This window comes from Taudactylus pleione, unplaced genomic scaffold (assembly GCF_031769625.1).
Source record: "Taudactylus pleione unplaced genomic scaffold, aTauple2 ptg000105l, whole genome shotgun sequence".
NCBI lineage: Eukaryota > Metazoa > Chordata > Amphibia > Anura > Myobatrachidae > Taudactylus > Taudactylus pleione.
In genome coordinates this window covers 11,753,955-11,780,698 of record NW_028284507.1, presented here as the reverse complement: position 1 = coordinate 11,780,698, position 26,744 = coordinate 11,753,955, and the positions used below count along the sequence as shown (strand labels likewise).

General features: G+C 44.3%; 1 protein-coding gene across 2 annotated transcripts in view; it reads right to left on the bottom strand.

The window, feature by feature from the left end:
* LOC148525572 (tetraspanin-15-like) overlaps positions 1 to 26,744 on the bottom strand; it is a 240,495-nt gene that overhangs the window by 14,121 nt on the left and 199,630 nt on the right. For both annotated transcript variants that reach the window (XM_088470889.1, XM_088470888.1), the window contains one exon: positions 15,222 to 15,275. In XM_088470889.1, the coding sequence (XP_088327015.1) occupies positions 15,222 to 15,275 (54 nt within the window). The remainder of the gene's footprint in view (positions 1 to 15,221; positions 15,276 to 26,744) is intronic.

The window sequence follows — 26,744 nt, the reverse complement described above, 5'->3', positions numbered from 1 at the left end:
TGTGTGACATCAATCGGAGGGGGCGTGACCTGCATCGGGCCCGCAAATAATGCTATATATATCAAAATGGCCCTCGGAAGAAAAAAGGATCCCCACCCATGTTCTAAAAGGTGCTAGAAACATGTTTAGTAGAATCTGATTGGTTGCTGAACTCCTGGTCTGAACTCCTGTAAATAATTTCTGTATAAGCAAGTTTAGATGTGATCACTTATAACCATTGATTTCTGATGTCAGTGTTCATTAATAAACCCAGGGTACTATAATGTACCCCTACTGTAAATGATTACAGATATTAGAATTCAAGAAGATCTGTGAACTGCATAAAAGCACTTGACCTGCATCGGTGAACACCTACTGGCTGATTTATTCCCAGTCTCAGAGACAATAATTATCACTCTGGAACTCTGAAATTTAATTTACTGCCTACTCCCAAATAAACTCTCTTTCCCGGAAACTCAAAGTGCGGAGGAAAGGGGTACGGTAGACAGATCTACAGAATGGAGGTAAGGAGGGTAAAGGTGATGGAGGATTACTTGCAGTAGTACTACTGTACAATGTAATTAGCCTAAAATTAAATACAATTTGATGACATTGTGCCTGTTTCACAAATCAGTTTGAAAAAAGTTTTTCAAACTACAGTAGGTGCTCCTCATATTGCAATGTGTGTATTTATACATACTGGACTGCGAGGGCCTTTCACATAGATAAAAGCAGAGAAGCATGTTTATTTAGTACAGATAAATACTTGGAACAAAATATACAGTATACAGTATTACTTTTTTCACAAAGAAATCTTGCTATCATTGGTGAATGGTATGTAGAGCCTGGTACCCCATAAATCCAGTACATACATACAGCGCAGTACCTACTCTATTGCTATCACTTCGGTTCAGGTACCTGATGCCAAGCTCAGACGTTATGGGTGCAATTTTTAAGACTAACACAAGCCTTACCAGAGAATGAATTATTGATTTGATTGACAATACCAATACAATCTGCCTGGTACCTATCATACATGTGCATACAGGTCATCATACTTGTAATTACACAAAGTATATGTGAAATTATTATAATCATTCCCATGTCAATGGCTCATTTGTGACCATTGCGCCTCTATATTGAAGAAACAAATTGCTTTAATCATGATGATGTGTTTACCATAAATTAGCATAACTATACTATTCACATCCTCCCAGGTGGCTGAGCGACCATGAAACAAGTAATGATTGAGAGCCGGGAACTCTTCTGCTTTCCCAAATGCTCTTAACCCCTTCACTGCCAACAGAAGGACAATATGCGGATGAAGGTAAACAGCTAATGTGACACAATGCAACATTCAGCTGAAAGAACATTTGCACATTCACCAGCACACAGTAAACAAAATATATTACAAGCTTGCAATCTGTACCAGATTGGGGACACTGCCAATGCTAGTGTGAACCACGAAATGCTCTGAACTATGTCAGTCACCAGTCTACTACTGTATATAAGATTGGTAAATATTGTTTGCATATACTGGTCATATCTATTCTTTGATTGGAACAAGGTTAACAAGCGATTAAAAGGACACAGGATCACCTTCCTATTTATTATCTGCATTGAAGTGTGCCTTTTTTGAACAATCAACATTTTGTTTATGACTACATTGTTGCAACCAGTAAATATTACTGTGTCCCTGTATGAAACCCACGTGTTTTTTAACAGATGAGGAAAAATCTGATTGAAACCTACGGGACTTAGGGGTCTATGTATTAATAATTGCGGTACTGCCGTGATTATCAACGGTTCAACTCACCGGGGATATTTGAATTTTTAATAAAAATATCCCGGCAATGTACTACTGGGAACTCGCAGGGACAGCGGTTGCGGTAACTGCTCTCCCTGCGAGTTCTATCCCCATTTAGGAGAAGTCTTTCACAGCAAGCATCCCGATGTTTCTGGACTGCGCATGCGCCGCGTCCGGCGTGCGCGAGCCCGCTGAGTGACTGAAGTTCAGTCGCTACGGGGCTCACAACAAGACGGGGCGGCTGTCGATGGTGACAGCTCACTTCGTTTTGTGGGCGGGTAGGGAAGTGGCTGGACAAACGCAGGCGTTCCCTTAGGAACACCTGGCGTTTGTTGGGAGGTCTAACTGACATCACTACTGATGTCAGTAGTGGACTTCCTGCTCTATTAGAGCAGAAAGACCACTCGGCCTTGCCGCAGCTTAGACGCTACCATAGGGTTTCGCCGCAAGGCAGATGGTCGTGATTATCGCGATGGTCTCCTGGCCGCTCGCACAAGCTGTGGGTGGTCTCCCACAGCTTTGCGAGTGGCTGGAGAAAAAATGAAAAATAAAAACGCCCACAAAACCCAGCGAGTGGCCAGCGGCCGTGGGCGGGTCTGAATCAGGGCCCTAATCCATCTCCATACACCTATGCTGATTATTGCATTATTCATACATATATATTTGTATTTGTGACCCTGTTCTATTGGTTTATTTAGATGTGCATTTTGTATATTTTCTGATGCTTGTGCTATAAATACAATGTTTTAATTGACTCATCAAACTAATTTAGGCTAAGCGCTAAACTTTCTCTTTTTTTTTGCTATCTCTAATACCTGAACTGTTGGCTAGCCCTGAGGACCGCGTTTGAGAACCTCTGCTTTAGAAGAAAGTATCTGACTCTAATTTCTGTGATCTTCTCCCCCACTGACAGATGCAAAGTAATGCTATGTAAGGCAGGAACATTTGCCTAATTTACAAAGGTGACCTTGGGAAATGTCAGAGTTAATTATCTAATCAGGGACTATATTTTGATTGCCCTTACCAGAAAGCTACAATATTCATGTCTTTACCTACTTCACCTCCTGCTGTTACATTCAGCGACTTCACCGGGGCTTAAGAACGAGCACAGGATGCGATGCACAATGACAGCTCGGTTCAGGATCACTGCATTTCACATAAACCTTTCCGCTAACTAGCCACTAATGTTATGGCTCTATTTTTACTTGACATAGGGCCTGATTCATTACGGATCGCAACTGCAACAGCGAATGCAGATCAGCCGATGGCGCGTACTGCGCATGTGTATGCATCGCAGTGCGCGTGCATGAGTTGGCATTGCGATCACCTATGCAGATACAAAGCCATCGCAGATCAAGGGACGGGACGTCAGTGTTTAGGGGAGTGGTCAGAGAAACGCAGGCGTGCCTGTCTGTCTGAACGCCGTTGCATGGCCGTGTATAAATTAGCCACTGCGACGGCATACGCAGCTTGTGTACTCACTGCATTAGACAAGGTTAGCAATTTCTGAGTAAGATCAGACCTGTTGTAATTGTGCGTGAGGGGCCGATGTTACTCGATGTTCCCGATGTAGACGCATGACTGCAAGGTATTACGGATGTGAGATAGCGGTAGTGGGCGTCTCTCTGCTGGCTGTGCGACGGCTTTGCAATTGCATTTATTAGTATATTTTCGAAGAAGACCTGCGTGTGCGTAATCGCAATAGCGATCTGTAATTAATCAGGCCCATAGTACACTACTTTTATTTTTTTTCACAATTCATAACACTCATTCTGTCTGGTCCATGTAGTTTCACAACCCCTAAGATTATGGGAGACTACAATGGGACTAAAATGACGCATATCACATAAAGAAGTGTTATTGCCTGATTATGGACTAATTCATTTCTTAAAATTGCATTTTTATGATGCCAGCAGCGGCTCCTGCCCTCTTACCTGAGGGCTGCTGCTGGCCTGGGTCCTGGCACCTGCTCAGTGAATCTAGCAGGCGTTGGGACCGGCGCATGCGCATGAGCGGTGGGGGCGCAGCGCATGCACAAGCTTAATACCAGCTTCTAGGGGCTGCATTGTTTGCAGCCCCAAGAAGCCCTGTAGGCCCTGTAGGGCTGCCCGAATGACAGAGAGCTCTCTGGTGATCGCAGCCCAGACTGGCAGTCCCAGGGGGAGGAGACACCACGCCCTGGGGCTGCTTGTCTTCAACGTGACTGGCAGGTGGCACTTCCAATGGGAAGTCACCTCCAGTCACAGTGAAGCCAGTGCAGTCACGGACTGCACTGGCTCACTGAAGTGGCAGATATTACTGGGGGGCTGCAGCCTCACAGCCCCTAGGTAAGATCCGCCACTACCTTAAATATAGGATACTAGAGTTACCTATATTTGTTTTTTTTTTTTTGTGGTTTTATTTTTATGTCACTTTTATTTTTCCCCTCCTCGGATCCTCTTTTTGTCCTCTCCCTGGCGTTCTGCCTTTCGTTCCACCTAGCCGTGCATCTGTGTTGACCTTCGTCTAGGTTACAGCAGACGCTGCTACTATATGTGGTCTCTGGGCTGTGTGCAATAACAGTGGCGTGTGGGAGCACCCATTGCATTATGCGCCACCATGACATCATTTCTATCAGCTGTCTGCTTTATTATATAGATTGTCTTGTCAATGTTATAAATCTAATGTCCCAGGTTAACTTTAATTTTACCTTTAATCACTGTGGTTCCTACTTATCAACTGAATTCTGGGTCTGATTCAGACCCGCTCGCGAGCGCTGAGGACTCGCAAGCGGGTCGATGGTGCCCTAGTGCGCATGCGCACGACGTCGCTATGGGTCTCGCACCAAAGGGGGCATGCTGTCGATGGTGAATGACCTTTGGTGGGCGTGCCGGGGGCGTTGCTGCCGGCCCCACTGACATCACTAGTGATGTCAGTGGGAGTGCTTTTGGCTCTGATAGAGCCAAAAGCACTCCTGGGCTTGCGGCAGCGAGACCCTACCGCAGGGTCTCGTCGCAAGCCCGATGGTCGCGATGGTCTTGACCATCGCGACCATCTTTTTGGCCGCTCGCATAAGCTGTGGGTGGTCACCCACAGCTATGCGAGCGGCCAGGAGGCCGCTCCAATTTTAGGTAGGAGGGCCCTGATTCAGTGCGAGCGCTCTTGTCAGAGCGTCCGGCTCTGAATCAGGCCCTCTGTCCTTCAAACATGCAGAAACCTCTGTTTCCACATGTTTAAGGCGGAAGTAACCCTGATATTTAATAGAAAGCAGGAGATATCGGCAGCAGCCGCCCCCATTGTTTGCTATGGCAACAGCATTGTAGCGGGTTTTTTTACAAGCTCCGGAAAGCTGAAGATGGCGTTAGTCCGCTTACCTCAGTGGAGAAGCCCAGCGGGAGATTGATCTTACAATCCGCCTCTGGCTCTCTGGAAGTGATGCCCATTGCAATTGTTCTGCGGTGCACATGCGTGGCTGGATGGATGTGCATGCACAGTTGTGTGGCCAGGTCCGAACCCGGAAGTTGTATCTATAATTGTACTTCTTACTCGTCACCAAGAAGTGCTCTTATCAGAGTCGGTGACCGTTCCTTAGTGAATTGTGATAAGCGAAAATAAGGAATGTTACTTTTCAGGGCTGCAACGTTATTAATAATAGGAGCGTGTGGGCCTGATTCATAAATCTACGCAATGCCGATATTTACTCAGATCGAGCAATTGTTTGCCATTCCGCACACGCGCAGCGCTTGTTATGCCATTGCGCTCGCACAGAGGATCCTTTCGCACAGTGAGTGACAGGTACTCAGCGTTTGAGGGAGATAATGGGGGGTGGTCAGGCAAACGCAGGCATGTCTGACCATTTAAACGCAGTTTCATGCATAAATTAGCCATTGCGATTTCATTCGCAGCATGAGAGCACTCTGCGTGCCAGGAGATCTGCAGTATTTGAGGCAGGTCCCACTTGACTTACAAGCTGTGTGTCTGCCTGATCTGCGTCGATGTTGCCGATGTTTACGTTGATGCACATTGTCGGATGGATATGAGAAGGTAGCAGGAAACACTAGCATGTTTTCGCAGCTGCCTTCCATGTGAAATCCCAGCTGCGATTGCATTAGCGTCCATCTCTAAATCAGGCCGCATGTGTGCTAGTCCACTGTGTCCCTACCAAAACAGCTAGAGCTCCAGGGCCAGATTAAGGCTTGTGGGGGCCCCAGGGCAACTAAATTGTGGGGGCCCCCTCCAAGCCACACAGAGCCTACTCCCCTTTAAAGCACCACACGGAGCCTAGCCCCCCCCGGCCACATGAAGACATGGGCAAACGCAGGATTTTCTTTGGGGATGGGGATCCTAAATATAACTATACATATACAACATACACCCGATGCAGCCAGTCACTGTAGGGAGGAATTGGTATGTCAGGGGGGGTTTCTAGGTACTCAGAAACCCCCCCTGCATCCACTAGTGTGTGGTGACAGTCCCTTTCCTCCCTATATGAAAGCCTATGCATTAGGTAGAATAGCCACTGCTGAGCCGGGAACAGGTGTCCAGCTGGACATCTGTTCTTGGCAGAGTCACATCGACCTTGTGTGAGGGCCCCTCCGTGTGTGTGGGCCCCGGGATGACCGCCCCTGTCGCCCCCCCCCCTTAATCTGGCCTTGTAGAGCTCACTTTGTGATATCACGTGCTCCTTTCTCTCATTTATCTGTTAGTTATAAGTAAGTATTGTTTGTTTAAAGTGATCATTGGGGAATAGGAACTAAAGAGAAGCGATGAAATCAGGGATGGTCAAATCTGCATGTGAGCCGTACCCATCACCTACAGGCTGCCAATGGTCATCATGCTGGGAGTTATATATTTTATTGTCTACTACCATACTGACTCTTTCATCAGGGATCTCAAAAGTGAAGAGTAAAGGGGTACCAGGAGAAGGAGCTCCGCATTTCAGATTTAAGGGTTTAAGGGACAGAGAATTACCTTTTAAAAAAAAAAAAAAAATAGGGCAATTAGCCTATAAATTATGCACAATTTGAGCTTATAAGTCCCACCATCTCCACATACACTTATTCTCTATGTATAAATACATATCTCAGCATTATTATTGAATACTCATTACCCCACACTGTTTTCATTTGTCTTCTCATTTGATTATCTTAGCCATGATCTCATCACTTTGATGTTTCATCAATTTTATAACCTTAATTCCTGATCACTCTATACATCCAACATATCCTTTTGGTATTTACCTTATACTTCATGTCAACTTATGTCAAGGTATTTCTGCACACAATCTGTATTCACATTTGTATACACTTTTCTAGAATATATCACTGTCGTCACATCACCATTCATATTCATATATTTATTAATTATTTATTATCTACTCATTATTATTGTTGTTATTATTATTATTATTGTTATTATATTTTTTTTTTATTATCTTTATATTTATTTTTAATATTTTTAATTTTTATTTTTATTTATTTTTATTTTGGTATCATTTTCTTTATTCTAATCACTTTATACACACTTATTTATATCTACTATTTATATATCTGTATGTTTGGTATTAGCATTTTTGCATAACTATTTTTGCTGCAAGACAGACACTTTAGCTACTAGTCAGGTTTTCCACCTTAGCCTGTTAGCCTGATCGTTATGAGCTTCATCTAACCCAAACACTCCCCCCTCCTATGACTCACTCCCTTCTGTTGCTGTGGACCAATAGAGGGAGTTAACACTTGGACCTATTGACAAGGGTATTGCATCTGCAACACACAGCACCTGCTCTCCCATTGGTCACAATGCAGGTTAAAGATCACCTGTGTATCACAGTCCACATGCATCTGACTGAGGAAGCGACAGTGAAACGCGCGTCTCAGACCCGCGAATCCGGCTGTGTACAGGCGGGATTCGTCATGGCAGCATGCTGACAGGCTCTTCTAGTGGCAGATTTTCTATACTACACACCGGCTACCTGGAGGTGAGCGCTCAGGTACTTTTCATACTACACTTTCTTTAGCGCACTGAGTGGCTTTATTTAACAGAGACAAGTTTGTGACCCTGCAATACCTTTAGGGCAACAGAGCTCCACTTGTCCTGTACTAGCCATAGTGCAGCTACACTCATACTCTTTCTTCCTATCACTGCATATGCGATCTGGGTTTCCCACCACTCACCACTACCTTTGGTATATGACTGGCAGCAGCACAGATCGCAAACCTATGCTGTGTTATTTCATTACGATAACTATTGTCTCTATGAGTACTCTCATTGGGGTGCGCCTATTAGAGGTTCCTGCAATGTTTACACCAGGACCTTCTTTTTAACGCAGTCCAACAGCAGATACTCATTGTACTTATTCCCTACCCTGGGAGTACCTTTATAGTACGCTCACATGCCATTCAATGGCATGCAGCAGCTGCTATTTTGTAAACTCCACATAAATGAGTAGCTTTACTTTTTCCTATAACCTTACTGTCTACAAGAACCTGGGTGGCATCACAGGCGACCTACGTGTGATCTGCCTCTCATTACAACCTGTGATTTACTTATATTCATTTTGATATTTGCAGGGTCAGCTATTATTTCATCTGACCCCCTTATCATTGTATTTCTCTGATTACTGTTCAGTGTTATTGTGCTGTGATATCTCACGTAACCTATATTGAATATTGTATGGTTATTATCACATTCTTTTCTAGAAGATTTCCTTGTATGCTTCTGCCGTAATTCTGATTAGCCATTGTGCTATGACGACATTATGAGGTCATTGAACTAGTATATGTTTTATATAGGTCTCAATATTGTATGAGACAGAGAATTATAGACCTATTTGTAATATTTCACTTAGTTTCACATAATTGTGATAAGTATTGTATTATATGTTGTCTTATGTTCTATGTATGTTCGTGTTCTGCTTGTGATAATTTATAGCTGTTATTCCAACAGTAATGCCAATAAGTAACAGGCTCAGACTTGTTTTTGGTATTTTAAAATATATCTAATAAAAGTTATTTTTTATATATTATTCTTATTATAACTAGGGGTGAGCGGGTTCGGATTTCTGAAATCCGAACCCCCCCGAGCCCCCCCGATCCGAGTCCGATCCGAGTCAGGCTCGACTTTTCCCGCCTGACTCGGATCTGAAATCGAGGCAAAACGTCATCATCCCGCCTTCCGAGTCTCGCGGGTTTTGGATCCTATATAAGGTACCCGCGTTGGCGCCATTTTCTCACTCGGCTGTGGACAGTGAAGAGGGAGGGTGGGAGTTAGGGCTGTGTAGTGTAGTGTAGTGCTGCTGTTGTCCACTACTTCAAAGTCCATAGGGGCTGACTGTGTTGTGCTGTGCTGCTGTTGTTAATAGGGGCTGTGTCCACTACTTCAAAGTCCATAGGGGCTGGCTGGACTGTGTTGTGCAGTCAGTTCTCCATAGGGGCTGTGTCCACTCCAAAGTCCTGTGCAGTGTCCCAGTCCTAAAGGAGTGCTGTAGTGTTGTCCAGGGGGTGCTCTGTCCATCAGGGGTGCTCCCCCCAAGTGCTAAAAAAATAATATATTTTCTGTGTTTGTGAATTGTGTGCGCAGTAGCCGCACGTGCATCAACAAAGTAGTGCCAAGCGTGCGCCTGTGTCATAAGTAAAGGGCCGGCTGGCTTGACCGTTAAAGGGTGCTGTAACCCCCGAAAGTACACTCCAGTCCAAACCAAAAAAAAATTATTTTCTGTGTTTGTGAATTGTGTGCGCAGTAGCCGCACGTGCATCAACAAAGTAGTGCCAAGCGTGCGCCTGTGTCATAAGTAAAGGGCCGGCTGGCTTGACCGTTAAAGGGTGCTGTAACCCCCGAAAGTACACTCCAGTCCAAACCAAAAAAAAAAATATTTTCTGTGTTTGTGAATTGTGTGCGCAGTAGCCGCACGTGCATCAACAAAGTAGTGCCAAGCGTGCGCCTGTGTCATAAGTAAAGGGCCGGCTGGCTTGACCGTTAAAGGGTGCTGTAACCCCCGAAAGTACACTCAAGTCCAAACCAAAAAAAAAATTATTTTCTGTGTTTGTGAATTGTGTGCGCAGTAGCCGCACGTGCATCAACAAAGTAGTGCCAAGCGTGCGCCTGTGTCATAAGTAAAGGGCCGGCTGGCTTGACCGTTAAAGGGTGCTGTAACCCCCGAAAGTACACTCCAGTCCAAACCAAAAAAAAAATATTTTCTGTGTTTGTGAATTGTGTGCGCAGTAGCCGCACGTGCATCAACAAAGTAGTGCCAAGCGTGCGCCTGTGTCATAAGTAAAGGGCCGGCTGGCTTGACCGTTAAAGGGTGCTGTAACCCCCAAAGTACACTCCAGTCCAAACCAAAAAAAAAATTATTTTCTGTGTTTGTGAATTGTGTGCGCAGTAGCCGCACGTGCATCAACAAAGTAGTGCCAAGCGTGCGCCTGTGTCATAAGTAAAGGGCCGGCTGGCTTGACCGTTAAAGGGTGCTGTAACCCCCAAAGTACACTCCAGTCCAAACCAAAAAAAAAATTATTTTCTGTGTTTGTGAATTGTGTGCGCAGTAGCCGCACGTGCATCAACAAAGTAGTGCCAAGCGTGCGCCTGTGTCATAAGTAAAGGGCCGGCTGGCTTGACCGTTAAAGGGTGCTGTAACCCCCAAAGTACACTCCAGTCCAAACCAAAAAAAAAAATATTTTCTGTGTTTAGCCGCACGTATATATCAAATCGATATAACATAAATGGAGGACCAAACTTTCTCCGATAAAAATAAAATAGAGAAAGATCAAGAACCACTTCCTCCTAGTGCTGAAGCTGCTGCCACTAGTCATGACATAGACGATAACATGCCATCAACGTCGTCTGCCAAGGCCGATGCCCAATGTCATAGTAGAGGGCACATACAATCCCAAATGGCAAAGTTCAGGAAAATGACCTTGAAAAAGACATTTAAATCAGCTGAAGAGAAACGTAAACTTGCCAATATGCCATTTACGACACGGAGTGGCAAGGAACGGCTAAGGTCGATTCTTAGTATGTTCATGACTAGTGGTTCAGCTTCACATGACGATGGAAGCCCTCCTCCCACTAAAAAAATCAAAAGAGTTAAGCTGGCAAAAGCACAGCGAAGAATTGTGCTTTCTAAGAAGATATCACAAATCCCCAAGGAGAGTCCAAGTGTGGTGGTGGTTGCGATGCCTGACCTTCCCAGCACTGGACGGGAAGAGGTGGCTCTTTCCACCATTTGCACGCCCCCTGCAAGTGCTGAAAGGAGCACCCACAGTCCACTTGCTGATATGCAAATTGAAGATGTCACTGTTGAAGTACAACAGGATGAGGATACTGGTGTAGCTGGCGCTGAGGAGGAAGTTGGCGAGGAGGATTCTGATGGTGATGTGGTTTGTTTAAATCAGGCTCCGGGGGAGACAGTTGTTGTCCGTGGGATGAAAAAGCCCATCACGGTCATGCCTGGGCAGAAGACCAAACATTCCACCTCTTTGGTCTGGCAATATTTCTATCCAAATCCGGACAACAACTGTCTTGCCATATGTACCATATGTAAAGGTGAAATAAGTAGGGGTAGGGACGTCAACCACCTAGGAACATCCTCCCTTATACGGCACCTGCAGCGCGTTCATAAAAAGTTACTGTCAAGTTCAGAAACTTTGGCTAAGACCGTAAGCAGTCCAGGGACACCTAAATCCCGTTGTCCTGTTGTATCCAAGCGCCTGCAAACCACACCGTCAACTCCCTCCTCGTCAATTTCCTCCTTAGTCAGGATCGGAAGTAGTCCTGCAGGCCATGTCACTGGCATGACTGACTCTCCTATCCGGGATTCCTCTGGAGGATCCTGCATTGCTACGCCTACTGCTGCCGCTGCTGCTGTTGCTGCTGCTGGGAGTCGTTCATCATCCCAGAGAGGAAGTAGGAACACCACTACTTTTACTAAACAATTGACCCTCCAACAGTCCTTAGCGAGGAGGATGAAGTACGACAGCAGTCATCCTGAAGCAAAACGTATAACTGAGGCCTTGACTGCTATGTTGGTGTTAGACGTGCGTCCGGTATCCGCCATTAGTGCAGTGGGATTTAGACAATTGATGGAGGTAGTGTGTCCCCGGTTCCAAATCCCATCTAGATTCCACTTCACTAGGCAGGCGATACCGAGACTGTACAGAAACGTCAGAAAAAGTGTACTCAGTGTCCTGAAAAATGCCGTTGTACACAATGTCCACTTAACCACGGACATGTGGACAAGTGGAACAGGGCAGACTAAGGACTATATGACTGTGACAGCCCACTGGGTAGATGTATCACCTTACGCAGCAACAGCAGCAGCGTCACCAGTAGCAGCATCTCAGAAACGCCAGCTCGTTACAAGGCAGGCTACGCTGTGTATCACCGGTTTCAGTAAGAGGCACACCGCCGACAACCTCTTAGAGAAACTGAGGGAAATCATCGCCCAGTGGCTTACCCCACTTAGACTCTCCTGGGGATTTGTGATATCTGACAACGCCACCAATATTGTGCGGGCATTACATCTGGGCAAATTCCAGCACGTCTCATGTTTTGCTCACACAATAAACTTGGTGGTGCAGAATTTTCTGAAAAGCGACAGGGGCGTGCAGGAGACGCTTTGGGTGGCCCGAAAAATTTCTGGCCACTTTCGCCATTCAGCGACTGCGTGCCGAAGACTGGAGCGCCAGCAAACACTCTTGAACCTGCCCCGCCATCACCTGAAGCAAGAGGTTGTGACGCGGTGGAACTCAACCCTCTATATGCTTCAGAGGATGGAGGAGCAGCAAAAGGCCATACAAGCCTATACATCCACCTATGACATAGGCAAAGGAGGGGGTATGCACCTGACTCAAGCGCAGTGGAGAATGATTTCCGTGTTGTGCAAGGTTCTCCAGCCCTTCGAACTTGCCACACGTGAAGTCAGTTCAGACACAGCCAGCTTGAGTCAGGTCATTCCCCTCATCAGGCTTTTGCAGAAGCAGCTGGAGAAAGTGAAGGAGGAGCTAAGACGGAGCGATTCCGCTCGGCATGTGGGACTTGTGGATGAAGCCCTTCATTCGCTTTGCCAGGATTCCAGGGTGGTCAATCTGTTGAAATCAGACCACTACATTTTGGCCACCGTGCTTGATCCTAGGTTTAAAGCCTATGTGGTGTCTCTCTTTCCGGCCGACACAAGCCTGCAGAGGTGCAAAGACCTGCTGGTGAACACACTGTCAGCTGAAGCGGAACGTGACACGTCAACGGCTCCTTCTTCATTTTCTCCCGCAACTGGGGCTGCCAGGAAAAAACTTAGGTATCCTAAGCAACCCGCTGGCGGTGATGCAGGGCAGGCAGGACCAAGTTTGGACATCTGGTCCGGACTGAAGGACCTGGCAACAATTTCTGACATGTCTACTGTCACTGCATATGATACTGTCACCATTGACAGAATGGTGGAGGATTACATCGGTGACAGCATCCAAGTAGGCATGTCAGACAGTCCATACCTGTACTGGCAGGAAAAAGAGGCAATTTGGAGGCCCCTGTACAAGCTGGCTCTATTTTACCTGAGTTGCCCCCCCTCCAGTGTGTACTCCGAAAGAGTGTTTAGTGCAGCCGGGAACCTTGTCAGCGAAAGGCGTAGGAGGTTGCTTCCACAGAATGTGGAGAAGATGATGTTCATCAAAATGAATTATCAGCTCTTCCAGGGAGACCAGCCTCCAGAAGGTACAGAGGGACCTGTGGTGGTGGATTCAAGTGGGGACGAGTTAATACTTTGTGAGGATGAGGATGTACACACTGAAGAGGGTGAGGAATCGGTGGATGAGGAGGATGAGGATGACATCTTGCCTCCGTAGAGCCAGTTTGTGCAGGGACACATTAATTGCCAGCTTGTTTTGTGGGGGCCCAAACGAACCAATCATTTCAGCCACAGTTGTGTGGCAGACCCTGGCGCTGAAATGATTGATTTGTTAAAGTGTGCATGTCCTGTTTATACAACATAAGGGTGGGTGGGAGGGCCCAAGGACAATTCCATCTTGCACTTCTTTTTTTTCTTTGCATTATGTACAGTTTGGGGCCTAGTTTTTCTAACTGCCATCCTGTCTGCCACTGCAGTGTCACTCCTAGATGGGTCACGTGTTTGTGCCGCCCACTCGTGTCGCTTAGCATAGTCATCCAGCTACCTCGGTGCAATTTTGGACATGAAAACACTATTGTGAGGTGTGAGGTGTTCAGAATAGACTGGAAATGAGTGGAAATTAAGGTTATTGAGGTTAATAATAGCATAGGAGCAGAGAAACCAACAAATTCTGTGATTTTAGCTGTTTTTATGCTTTTAAAAAAAAAAAATACAGATCCAAAACACAAAACCCAGAACCCAAAACACGGAAGGGTGGTTTTGGCAAAACCAATCCAGATCCAAAACACGAAGAAAGATCCAGATCCAAAACCAAAACACAAAACACGAAAAGTGGCCGGTGCACACCCCTAATTATAACCTTTACATTCGAGTGCCCCCAACAAGAGAGTTTTCTTCTTCTTCCCCATACTAAGTTAGTGTACCTTTAGGGGTCTATTCATCATTACTTATTTTATACAAAAGCCTGAGAAAATTAATATTTTCACATACTTTTTGTAAATTTAGTGTCAGGGTCATTCATCAAGTCCCCCCAACATTTTTTTTTTGTTTGGAACTTGGTGGTGTTACTGTACGTCATCCTGAGATGGTGTACAGCCCCCGATAATCTTCACAGTGAAAATTTACATGGCAGCCGCTGCAGGAGGAGAGGGATCTATTCATATCCCTCCCTGCCATGCATAATTGCGGGAGCTGAGAGCATTTTGTCTGGCTCACCCACTCACGTTCCCCCTCCTGCCCAGGCTCCACAGTTCCGCCAAGGGGGGTGGGGACAGAGCGGACACCAGTGAATGGGAAACAGCAGCAAGGGGTGGAGACAGGAAAGAGGGGGGGGTTGTGGGAGAGAGCAGACACCGGGGAACGGGACATAGCAGCAGGGGGAGGAGAGAGGACTACGGGGACGGAGGGAGGACAGAGCAGATGCCAGGGAAAGGGACACAGCAGCAGGGGGAGAGATGACGCAGACACATGGAGGGGGGGAGGGATTACACACAGCAGTGGGGTTAGCAGAGGACTCAAGACATCAGTGACTGCGGGGTGAGGGCACAGACACCAGCGGTGGCGGGGAAATCCATAGGGACACGGCAAGTGTGAGGCTAAAAGTATACTTTTTCCGATAAACGGACTCCGCAAAAACAGCAGCTTTTCGGAAGTGATACTTTAGTTATTGAGGCATGATGAATGCCTCCGAACTAGTTTTTAAACTCGCAGTGAGTTTAAAACATAATTATCACAAGTGAAAATTATGTAATCATGAATAGACCCCTTAGTATCTCCTTTTATGTACAAATTCTGTTTATTCCATTCTACTGATACCAGAGGATTGTTACATTTATTTGATACCTGTTTATCGAGTGTCTGGTAACCACACAGTGTGTTCTTCACTCCACCAGCCTCCTGAAAGCACAATGATAGCTCAAAGTTAATGAGGTTTTCCACTGTATCCAGAACAGAAGACAAATCAATTCAGTTCACAGCATGGAATGCCCAACCAGCCCAGTGTCTAGACTGAAAAGGTTATTTACAAAAATGTTAACAGTTTAGAGTGAAAACATAAAAAAAATAAAAAATAAAATAAAAGTACAAAAAACTCAAAACCACATATAAAACTATGCCAACAGAAACATTTATAAAGGTGCTCACATTGGTGCAGTTTAGATTGTTGTACACCTAACCACATGTGACAATATATGCCTGACTGCGTGAATGACAACTGTCAGATGTAGGTACTTGTTTGTGATCTGATAGAACCCTGGCTGGCAGCATTTAGACACAGAGGCCAGGTGAAACTGTGTATGGGCACCTTAAATATTCAGTACATCAGAGGTTCCCAAACCCGGTCCTCAAGGCACCCTAACAGTCCATGTTTTAAGCATTTCCATGCTTGACCACAGGTGACTAAATTAGTACCTCAGTCAATTTGATTTAATCACCTGTGCTCAGCCCATGGATATCTTTACAACCTGAACTGTTGAGTTGCCTTGAGGACCGCGTTTGGGAACCTCTGCATTACACAGTGATCTTAATCTCATGAAAATTACTATGGAATTACCATAACAGTACAGGTATTTAACAGCATTTTTTAATTTTTTACCTGGTTTAAGGCCTAATAGTCTGGGCTGGCAGCTTGGCCTGACAACCAAGTGGTCAGATCTCTTTCAGATTAGACTATCATGTGTGTGGGCATGCAGTATAACAAATGGGCTCCTCAGGACAAAGGCTGAGTAATTATGCTGGGTACACACTGGCAGATATATGGACCGATCAATTGATCGGCCAATATATTGGGTGCCCGTCAGGCAGTGTTCACCAGAGATATGTCTGTGAACGACATGCCCAATATATCTGCATATAGTCGACTGCCCGTACACTTGCAGAGACAGCCGCGGGGAGGGGGGCGTGACACGCCCCCGGCCAGAGGAAACTGCCCCCCTCCAACACACAGGACACAGATGATGATTGTTCAGTGTGCATGAACAACCATCATCTGCAGATATATCTGTTCAGTGTGTGCCCACCTTTAGATCCAACAGGGCATCACTTGAACAGTCGGCGATGGCCACATTCCCAGTCAGTTGTGATAATTGTCCAAAGGATTTATTGTCCGTCACAATCAATAGCAGATAAATCCTGATGGTGTTGATAGGGATTGGCACTGCATGACATACAGTGATGCACATCCAATGCACTGATATATTTATATATCTTTTGTAGCACTATTTATTATAACCATGAATCTCTTTCTTTACTGCATTTAGGATGATTGCATCGAATAATAGTAATAAAGTGCATCAGTTATATTACACACAGAATTGTCGCAGTGACATGGGACTGCTCGTTTATAAGTAACCACGAGTGCAGCTACTGATTAGACAGCTGTCCACTAATTAACCTGTAAAATCTTTATTTGACCTAATTGAATCTTGGCCAAATGTCTTTTCTTTTTCCTTATTTACTTCTGAGCCACAAGGAAAATCTGTAAATACTGTATACTTTAATTATAATCAAATTACTTAAGTTCACAGGAAATGCTCACATGTGATTACTGTATTCTCATGAAAACCTAATTGCACAAGCCACCTGTGGATGGATGGCAAGTTCCAGCTGGATGAGCATGCTGAGACCTGTAGTTCCACTACACATGAATGTAAATCAATGTCACAGAAACTCAATTTTATGGAATCATGTACAGGAGGCAAGTACATTTTTTTTTAAAACTGTTATATAATTTTATTATCTTTAAAAAGAGAAAAATAATTAAAAGCATATTAAGACATTCATTATTGAGAATCCAGTATCAATTCATATATATTGATGAGGAAATAAAAAAAGTAAAATCTATGGAACAAAATTAAAATAGAATAAGGATTTGCTACTGTTTGATACTTAGTAATTTAATCCCGACATCGGAATCCCGGCAAGGGATTTAAGATGGGCATTGAAATACCGCCGGTATTTCAATCCCATTCCGCAAAAAATGCTGCAGATATTTTGTATTGTGTGACAGATATATAGGGGTGTACTCCCATTTAAGCAGACAGTGGCAGAATCTTTTTAACACCACAAAATCCTTTGAATGTTACTCACTCTGGTGTGACATTAATTGGATACCAGTCATTACTTTTTACCATTTGCCAGGGACATCCCGTCAGGGTCAGACTGGCCCACAGGGGTACATAGAAAATCCCTGGTGGGTCCCAACTCCTCCTCCAGGGCCCAGCTTTTAGATTGTGCACTAAAATTATATATTGTTACCTGGTGAATCAGGACCACTGATAAACATGACTGCTTGGTTCACTCGTATAGAAACTACACCAAGGTTTGTCCTGCCAATAAAAGTGGGTGGTTACAACACACCCCTGTTCCCTCCTCTTGTTGGTTGTGGGCTTTAACATAATGAACACAGTTTCTACCAGTGATTAGAATGGCATTGTTGCTTTGCATTCACTCACTTACCTACAATTAAGTCATCACAGTGGTAAGAGCTTACAGTAGATCAGTGGTTTCCAAACTGGGTGCTGTGGCACCCTGTGGTGCCACAGAACACTAGCAGGGGTGCCTCTAGTTGGTGGTCCAATCCCAGATCAAATGATATATGGTCAGTATGCTAGGCATTACCAGTGCTGGTGGTTACCAAACATAAAATACACGGACAAACAGAAGTACACTTTTCTCCACCACCACATAACAGAAACCTCGGATGATAGGTAAGCCCAATTTAGCTAATGTAATCATTTTTGCTGATTATCGCAATAATAGGATTTTTGGTCAACTTACCGTTGAACCCTTTTCTCTGAAGCAGGCTGGGGAACACTGGACCATGGGATTGTAGCATATTTGCCAACTCTCCCAAATTGTCAGAGAGACTTCCTACAATAGTAGCAATCTCCCTGACTCCTTGTGGAGTCTAGCAATCTCCCTGATTGTAGCTGTTATATACTTGGGTAAAAAATTATTCAGAGAGATATACATTCAAATGGGATCATCAGTGCCATTTCCCTGCATCGGTTATAAGGCACAATGATCCCTATGGCTACATGCATTTTCATACAGTATATGGTGGGAGATGTATGAAGCTCAGAAGCGGTAAAAGCGCACGTTATGAGCGCTGATGCCGCTTCTCCCCAATGTATTATCGGAGGTTGAGCAGTAAATGACAGGGGCACTGTGCCGTGGGGGGTCCCTCGCTGAGCGCGCTCCCCCTCCCGGCGAGCTGATGTGCCCTACTCCTCAGGCACTTAAAGAACACTGGAATTGTGAGATTGCAGAGGAGAGGAGCTTAGGAAGTAAAGCTACAGTTTACATTAAGTGCCACCTGTAGCCCCTGGCTACAATCCTGGCTACAATCCCGGCTACAATCCCATGGTTCAGTGTTCCTGAGCCTTGCTGAAAGAGAAAAGACATTTTGGGACTTGGGGTGCCCTTAAAAAAATGCTGAGATTCTAGGGTGCCGTGATTCAAAAAGTTTGGGAACCACTGGCTTAGATAGTGGAATTTGTTTACAATTGCATGTATTTCACCATTACTAGACTTAATGTAGTTCTCATTTATATACTGGCCGGTCAGTACCATGGTCCCCTATCATGTGTACAGTGCATTAATGTAGTATATGTAGATAAAATCACCATCATGCGCTTAAACAAATACATATGTTACATTATACTGCACCCCCAGGACTATGGTGTATCCACTACAGTGCATTGCTTTTGCCAGTCTGATACAAAGTGTAGAAAGAGAAAATATGAGGTTATGTGTGGACTGTAAGAAGGGATGTAATTAGAGAGGGAAGCTATAAGGTTATGTGGGCGGTTCTTGAATCTGATAAGCTTGTTTGAAGTGGTGGGTTTTCAGGAAACGCTTGAAGGTTTGGAGACCAGCAGAAAGTCTTATTGTGCGTGGGAGGGCATTCCACAGGTTGGGTGCAGCCTGAAAAAAGTAATGAGTGTGGATGAGAGATGCAGATCTTGAGCAGAGCGAAGATGTCGGGTTAGGAGATATTATGAGATAAGTGAAGAGATGTATGTTGGTGTGGTTTGGTTAATAGCTTTATGTGTTAGTAAAAGTATTTTATATTCAATATGGTAGACAGCCGGCAACCAATGGAGTGACTGACAGAACGGATCAGCAGACAATGAAAGTTTACCGAGGAAGATATGCCTTGCAGCTGCATTCAAAATGGATTGCAGTGGCAAGAGTCTGTTTATGGGAAGACCAGTAAGGAGACTATTTCAATAGTCAATGCGGGAAATAATTAGTGCATAGATTAGAGTTTTTCCTGTGTAAGAAATGGTTGAATTTTGGATATATTTTTTAAATGTATGTAACAGAATTTTGAGACGGATTGAATGTGGGGAACAAGGACAGTTCACACCTAGGCATTGAGCTGGGGTTGGGTTGAGTTATCAACAGTGATAGAGATGTCAGGTTGGTAACTACTACTGGCTTGTAGAAATATTATTAATTCTCTTTTGGATATGTTAAGCTTGAGGTGGTGAGATGACATCCAAGATGAAATGGCAGAAAGACATTAAGTGACACAGACCAGTACAGATAGTGACAAACCTGGGGAGGATAGGTAGATTTGAGTATCGTCCGTGTGCGGATGATACTGAAAATTGAAAGAGATGATTAAGAGAGGTGGTATAGATTGAGAAAAGCAGAGGACCTAAGACTGAGCCCTGCGGTACTCCAAATGATAGAGGTAATGAAGTGGAGGCAGAATCAGAAAAAACGAACAGTGAAAGAGCGATTAGATTAGGTTGGATGAGAACCAAGAAAGGGCTGTGTCCTGAAGTCCTAAGGATTGTAGTGTTTGTATGAGAAGAGAGGTCAGCAGTGTCAAAAGCAGCAGAGAGATCAAGAAGAATAAGTAGCGATTAATGTCCTTTAGACTTAGCAGTGACCAGATCTTTCACTACCTTAGCCAGTGCTGTCTCTGTGAAGTGTTGGGAACAAAAGCCTGACTGGAGTGGGTCCAATATGTTGTGCTTGTAAAGAAAATGTGTGAGACGAGTGTAGGCAAGTCTCTCCAGTAGCTGGGAGGGGCATAGGGGCATGGGAGCAGGTAGATAGGACGGTAATTTGAGAGAGAGTTTTGATCAGAATTTTGTTTTTTTTTAGAATGGGAGTAATCACAGTGATCGAAAGATACCAGTAGAGAATGAGAAATTACAGATTTTAGTTAAGGGTGGGATGCAGAGCTTTACTGATTTGTGAGGGTTTAGGATCAAAAGGAGAAGTAGTAGAGTAGGAGGATGAGAAGAGTGTAGATACTTCATCTTCATTTGTGGGGTCAAATGAAGAGATTTGCCAGAGGGTTCAGGTAGGAAAATGAACAGGTCACTGGAAGAGCATACCATTTCATTTTGGATATTATCAATCTTGTCCTTGAAATAGGAAGCAAGATCTTGTGCACTGATAGTAGCAGGTGGGTGAGGCAGAGCCAAGAAGTGATTTAAATGTATTAAAACACCACTTGGGGTTAAAGGCTTGGGCAGAGATGAGATATTGGAAATATGTTTGTTTGGCAGTGTCCAGAGCATTACGATAGGAGTGGTAGATAGTCTTATATGTGAGGAAGTCACTTGGAGTACGAGATTTATGCCACTTGTGTTCTACTTTATGCGACAGTTTTTGTAGGTGTCTTGTTAATTTAGAATGCCACGGTTGACATCTAAGTCTACATGGAGTGTGATGGGTAGCTGGAACCACTTCATTAAGGGATATTTCTAGAGCCTGGTTCAGGTGTGATACAGCTGTCTCGGGAGAAGTGAACATAGAAATTGCTAAGAGTAGTTGTGTCAGAGAGGTGGCTATTTGTCAATATTTCTGTGGGCTTGAGGAGGCTTGGTTGATTTGATTGACATTGTGGTTGACATAATGGAGGAGAGTGTGCAGGTTATAAGGTTATGATCTGAGAGAGGGAAAGGAGTGTTAATGAATTCAGAAACTGAGCATAGTTTGGTTAATACAAGAACAAGGCAGTGGCCCTTCTGATGAGTAGAGGAGTCAGTCATTTGGGAGGGGAGGTTAGAAAGAGAAGTTTGGGAGGCATGAGGAGATTGTGGACTGTCAATAGGGATATTGAAATCACCCATGATGATGGTCGAGATGTCAGAGGATAGGAAGTGAGGGAGCCAGGCAAAAAAATGTTCCAGACATTATTGGGATGGACCAGGTGCTAGGCCGGTGCTACCATTAGGCAACCTTAGGCAGTGACTGAGTGGCATATAATGAATTTGTGGCACAGCTGTGTGGCATATTATGAATTTGCGACAGTGTTATAAGGTATGTTATGATTTTGGTGCTCTGCTGTGTGTAATATTCTATATAGTATATTATGAATTTGGGACACTGCTGTGTGGCATGTTATTTAACTGGGGAGTCTGATATGTGGCATATTATGAATTGGAGGGAGCAGGGGCGGTTGGTGAAATTTGCCTAGGGTGCCCGGAAACCTTACACTGAGCCTGCCCAGGTGGGCGATAGATACAATAGCAGCAACGAGCAGAGAGAAAGGAGTGAAAGACCTGATAGAATATACTCCAAATGATGTAAATGTGAGTGATGGTACCTGTGGGAAAACTGTGTACAGTATGTGAAAGATTGGAATAGTAATATTCCAACCCCACCTCCTTTAATGTGACCAGGCCTGGAGGTGTGGGTGAAGTGTAGGCCACCATGTGAAAGTGCTGCAGGGAAGGCAGTGTCCGATTGTTTGAGCCATATTTCTGTAATCGCCAGAAGGATGAGGTTATTTGAGATAAAGAGGTCGTCATGGATGGATGTTAGTATGTTGCAAACAGAGGTGTATGTAAGTTTTTTATGGCGAAAGGTTGAGGATGTTATTGACAATGTATATTGATAAGTACAAAGCTTATGTGTTCATTAGAAGGGAGTTGATTAATGAGGCTGCAATGTGTACAGAGGGGTGAGCTGCAGGGAGAGTGAAGGATGTAATACCCTTATACTCCTTTTACACCGACCTAAAAATCCAGAGTTGATGCGCATCAACCTGGGATTTTTGTCGGTGTAAATGGATCCACCTGGGTCCAGGGACCTGGGGATCCAATTCGGATACTTTGCAGGGTTGGCCACAGGTCAATCCTGCGCCACCCTGCGATGACCCGGATCGTACTGCATGCCGCCCGATTGGCAGGCTTCAGTGGCGCTCCAAGAGTCCACTGCAACTCCGAAAGAGGTGGGTCACTGCAGACCCGGCCCTGGTGTGAACATCGCCGACTCGGGAATATTCTGGGTAGGCGCCGCAGTCTAAAGGGGTAAGTTCTGGGTCTGATCCGGATTGGAACCCTGTTCCAACCCCCGGTCAGACCCGGAACTTTGGTATAAAAGTGGTATTAGAGAAGATACCATGGATTGAAATAAGAAAAACAATATTTGGTACATATAACGTTTGATTTTCAAACGACCTGCTCTCAGATGGTGTTCAATTGTTTTTTTAACTGTTCAGTTTGGATACTTTGTGATTTTTTTAAATTCTTCGTGGATTTGAAAGCACAGCTGTCCTTAAATTGACTGTTAAGATCTATTGTGGCTGATTAACACAGGCTACATCTGAGACAAATGTCCAGCTGATCTAAAGTTTCCAGCTGATCTAAAGCTGGGTACCCACCAACAGATACATTGGCCGATCAATTGATAGGCCAATATATCTGCTGCACGTCGGCCAGTGTGTACCCGCGATATGCCGGGACCCGAGGGCACAAGCAGATGATGGCCATTCAGTGTGTATGAACGACCATCATCTGCAGATCACTCGATCTGCATATGTATCTGTCAGGTGTGTGCCCACCTTCAGGTGTTAAATTGCACTGTGTTTGACTAAGTAAACAACAGCCCAGTATGCCATCATAAACTAGGCCTCATTGAAAACATTTCAAAAGCAGGTAATGACTATTGCATCAATTTAGGAATTACATACATTTAGATTAGATTGCACACATTTCAGAGAGTATGAAGATTGCAGGATGGTGGATATCGCATACAATATGCCAAGGCTTGGTGTGATTGGTTCACTTCCATCAAAGAGACCCAGGTCAGGGCTTTTCAGACTACTGTATGTATTACCCCTTTCACATTGCAAAAGTAATACAGCTTTTATACCTAAATTCAGGGTCTGACCTGAAGGTTGGAACAGGAAGCCTAATTCGGACCCATTCGCTAGCCTGCGTTCTCACGTAACCTGCCGATGTTTGCAATGTGCGCATACATACGCATCGCAGCGTGCGAACCAGTCCATGCGATCGCCCCTTGCACATGGACGCCTCACTAGATTGAGACAGGACGAGCGTGTGGGTGGTGACAGGGGTTGGTCAATGAAAACGGGGGAGTGGTGGTGCGAATGCAGGCATGTCTGAGCGTCTTAACGCCATTTCAGAGGTGTGCATAATTAAGACGCCGCATCATAGTGCACGTCACATGGTTGAATTACACATTGAAGCACGCGCAGTGCGTATGGTTCTGATGGTACTCGATGTTACAGATTGTTGCATACACTTCCTGGAGATGACGTGTATCACTAAGGGAAAGTGGGCGTCTAAATACACACCTCGATCGCAAACCAAAACATAGTGGGTGTGCTAATGCCTTGCCGTGCGATCACGAGATTTGCATACTCTGGTTGCATGTGAACGCATCTAGCGAGCGGGTCTGAATCGAGCCCAGGGTTCCAAACCGGATCAGACCCGGAATTTAGCCGGCGCCGAACCAGGTTATTCCCAAGTCGGCCATGTTCACACTGGAGCCGGGTCTGCAGTGACCCGACTTTTCCGGCGTTTAAGTGGACGCTTGGAGATGATGTCATCTTCAAGCGCCACTGGAGCCGGCCAATCGGCAGGCATGCGGCACGATCCAGGTCATCGTGACCTAGATCGCGCCATTTACACTGCAGAGTTTAATGGGTTATTCCCGTGTAACACCCTGCAAGTTACCTGGGTTGGATTGCTGGGTCACTCCACCCGGGTATCCAACCCAGTCCCCTTTTACACCAAGGAGCTACCCGGGTAAACCCTGCAATAACCCGGGTTTTAGCTCTGGTGTAAAAAGGGTATAACCCAGGATATTTACAGGAAAAGAAAGACAGGAATGAAATGTCATGTGTGGTGCACTATTTATTAAAATTTAACTTTTATTCTGTTATAGGTTAATACCCATTCGGGAGAAAAGAGCAGCGAAAATTGTTTAAAATAGTAAAGTGTGTCACAAAGAAAGAAAAATGTGATTTAAAATAAATTGCGGTGTATACTGTATGTCTTGACCAACTGTGTCACAATAAAGATTGACTGACACCTGTTTGTGACTGTGTCTGATTCACTCAATATGAAAGTATTCAATTACTTAATCTGAATTCATAGTTATGATGCATGTACGTCACAAATAATCTATTTAATACCAAGTACTCTCAGAGTTCAGTCAGTTGATTACTGAGTGTGTTAAAGCTGCTTCTAAGGGGTATTGCCATATCATATAGTCACATATTCACACATAGAGAATCCTTACACAGGCTCTCTGGTTTCTTATTTATCCACCAAGTCACGGGGCTCATTATATATCAACACATTGAAATGTTTATTCAAACTTATTCTATTATTCGCCATCAACTTGGGGTTAACATCAAGGAGTAATTCTCCTGGTATACTATTGTATTTAGAGTGAAAAATATTCTGGCTAATAATATCTGCCAGAGCACTATATATAGTGATGTTTTGTTAATCGCAATATGTGTGATCTGACCACATGTCTGTTATATGTTAAATATTGATATGAGTGTTGTTCAAAATGTACTAGGTTCTAGGAATAGGGAAGAAAATGTACCCAATGAATATGATTGATGAGGGACGGTGTTAGCGTTCATACTGACATTGTCATATCTGCATATTTCCCAGAAGCCCTGGCTACAATAGGAGAGGTCTCCTTCCAAAGCAAAAAATTGAGATTAACAGTTTGCTTATCAAAGGGATTTTTCCTTTAGATATTGCGATTAATAAAACATCACTATATATAGTGCTCTGGCAGATATTATTAGCCAGAATATTATTCACTCTAAATACAATAGTGTACCAGGAGAATTACTCCTTGATGTTAACCCCAAGTTGATGGCGAATAATAGAATAAGTTTGAATAAACATTTCAATGTGTTGATATATAATGAGCCCCGTGACTTGGTGGATAAATAAGAAACCAGAGAGCCTGTGTAAGGATGTGTGAATATGTGACTATATGATATGGCAATACCCCTTAGAAGCAGCTTTAACACACTCAGTAATCAACTGACTGAACTCTGAGAGTACTTGGTATTAAATGGATCATTTGTGACGTACATGTATCAGAACTATGAATTCAGATTAAGTAATTGAATGCTTTTCATATTGAGTGAATCAGACACAGTCACAAACAGGTGTCAGTCAATCTTTATTGTGACACAGTTGGTCAAGACATACAGTATACGCCGCAATTTATTTTAAATCACATTTTTCTTTCTTTGTGACACACTTTAGTGCAACATGATTGGCTGTGCCGGGGTCCCAAACCTGCAGAGCACCCTGGCGTAGTGACAGCAATACACAGCCTGGAAGGATTCCAGGACAGCAGCTGCCAAGTGCGGTGGAAAGGTAGAGGGATGTTTGAAGAGGCAAATTGGCAGATACTAGCCATAGCACTGCTCTTTGTAAAAAGTGTAATTGGTTCCGTGCATGCGGTGTCACTGGCTGTTGTCAGAAAATTAACAGCAGGGACAGCTAAAGGCGGCAAATTCAAAAGTGCAGACTGTGATCACTGCAATGTGCTGTATGTGTTCCTGTGACTCATGCAGCCAGCATTCCTCACTGATGCACATACTGGTAAGCTGACTCCTGATGAACTCTGCGGATGCAGGAAGTAGCAATCTGTATTTCCCAGCATAGAGATGTGCGTGCTGCTGCCGTGTGTGGCAGGGAAAGGAAGGAATGGGGTATATAACTGCTGAGTTTTGTTGTTAAAAATTATTGTAGGGTATAGAGGGGTCAGTAATGTAGTGTATGGAGAGGTCAATGATGTATTGTATAGAGTAGGGATGTGCGCCGGACCATTTTTGCCGGATTTGGTTCTAATTCGTTGTCCGGCTTTGGATTTGGATTTACCAAACTGCGGTGACTGGCTTTGGATTTGGATTTTTTTACAAAAATTTACAAAAAAAGCTAAAATCACATAAATTGGTCTTTTTTTTTCTTCCTAGAGTATTATTAACCTCAATAACATTAATTTCCAGTCAATTTAGACCATATCACAGCTTATAATATTGTTTTCAACATTATTGGCCAAAGGTTGCAGTGAGCTGACTGGTTACTAAGCGACAAAGCAGCGGCACAA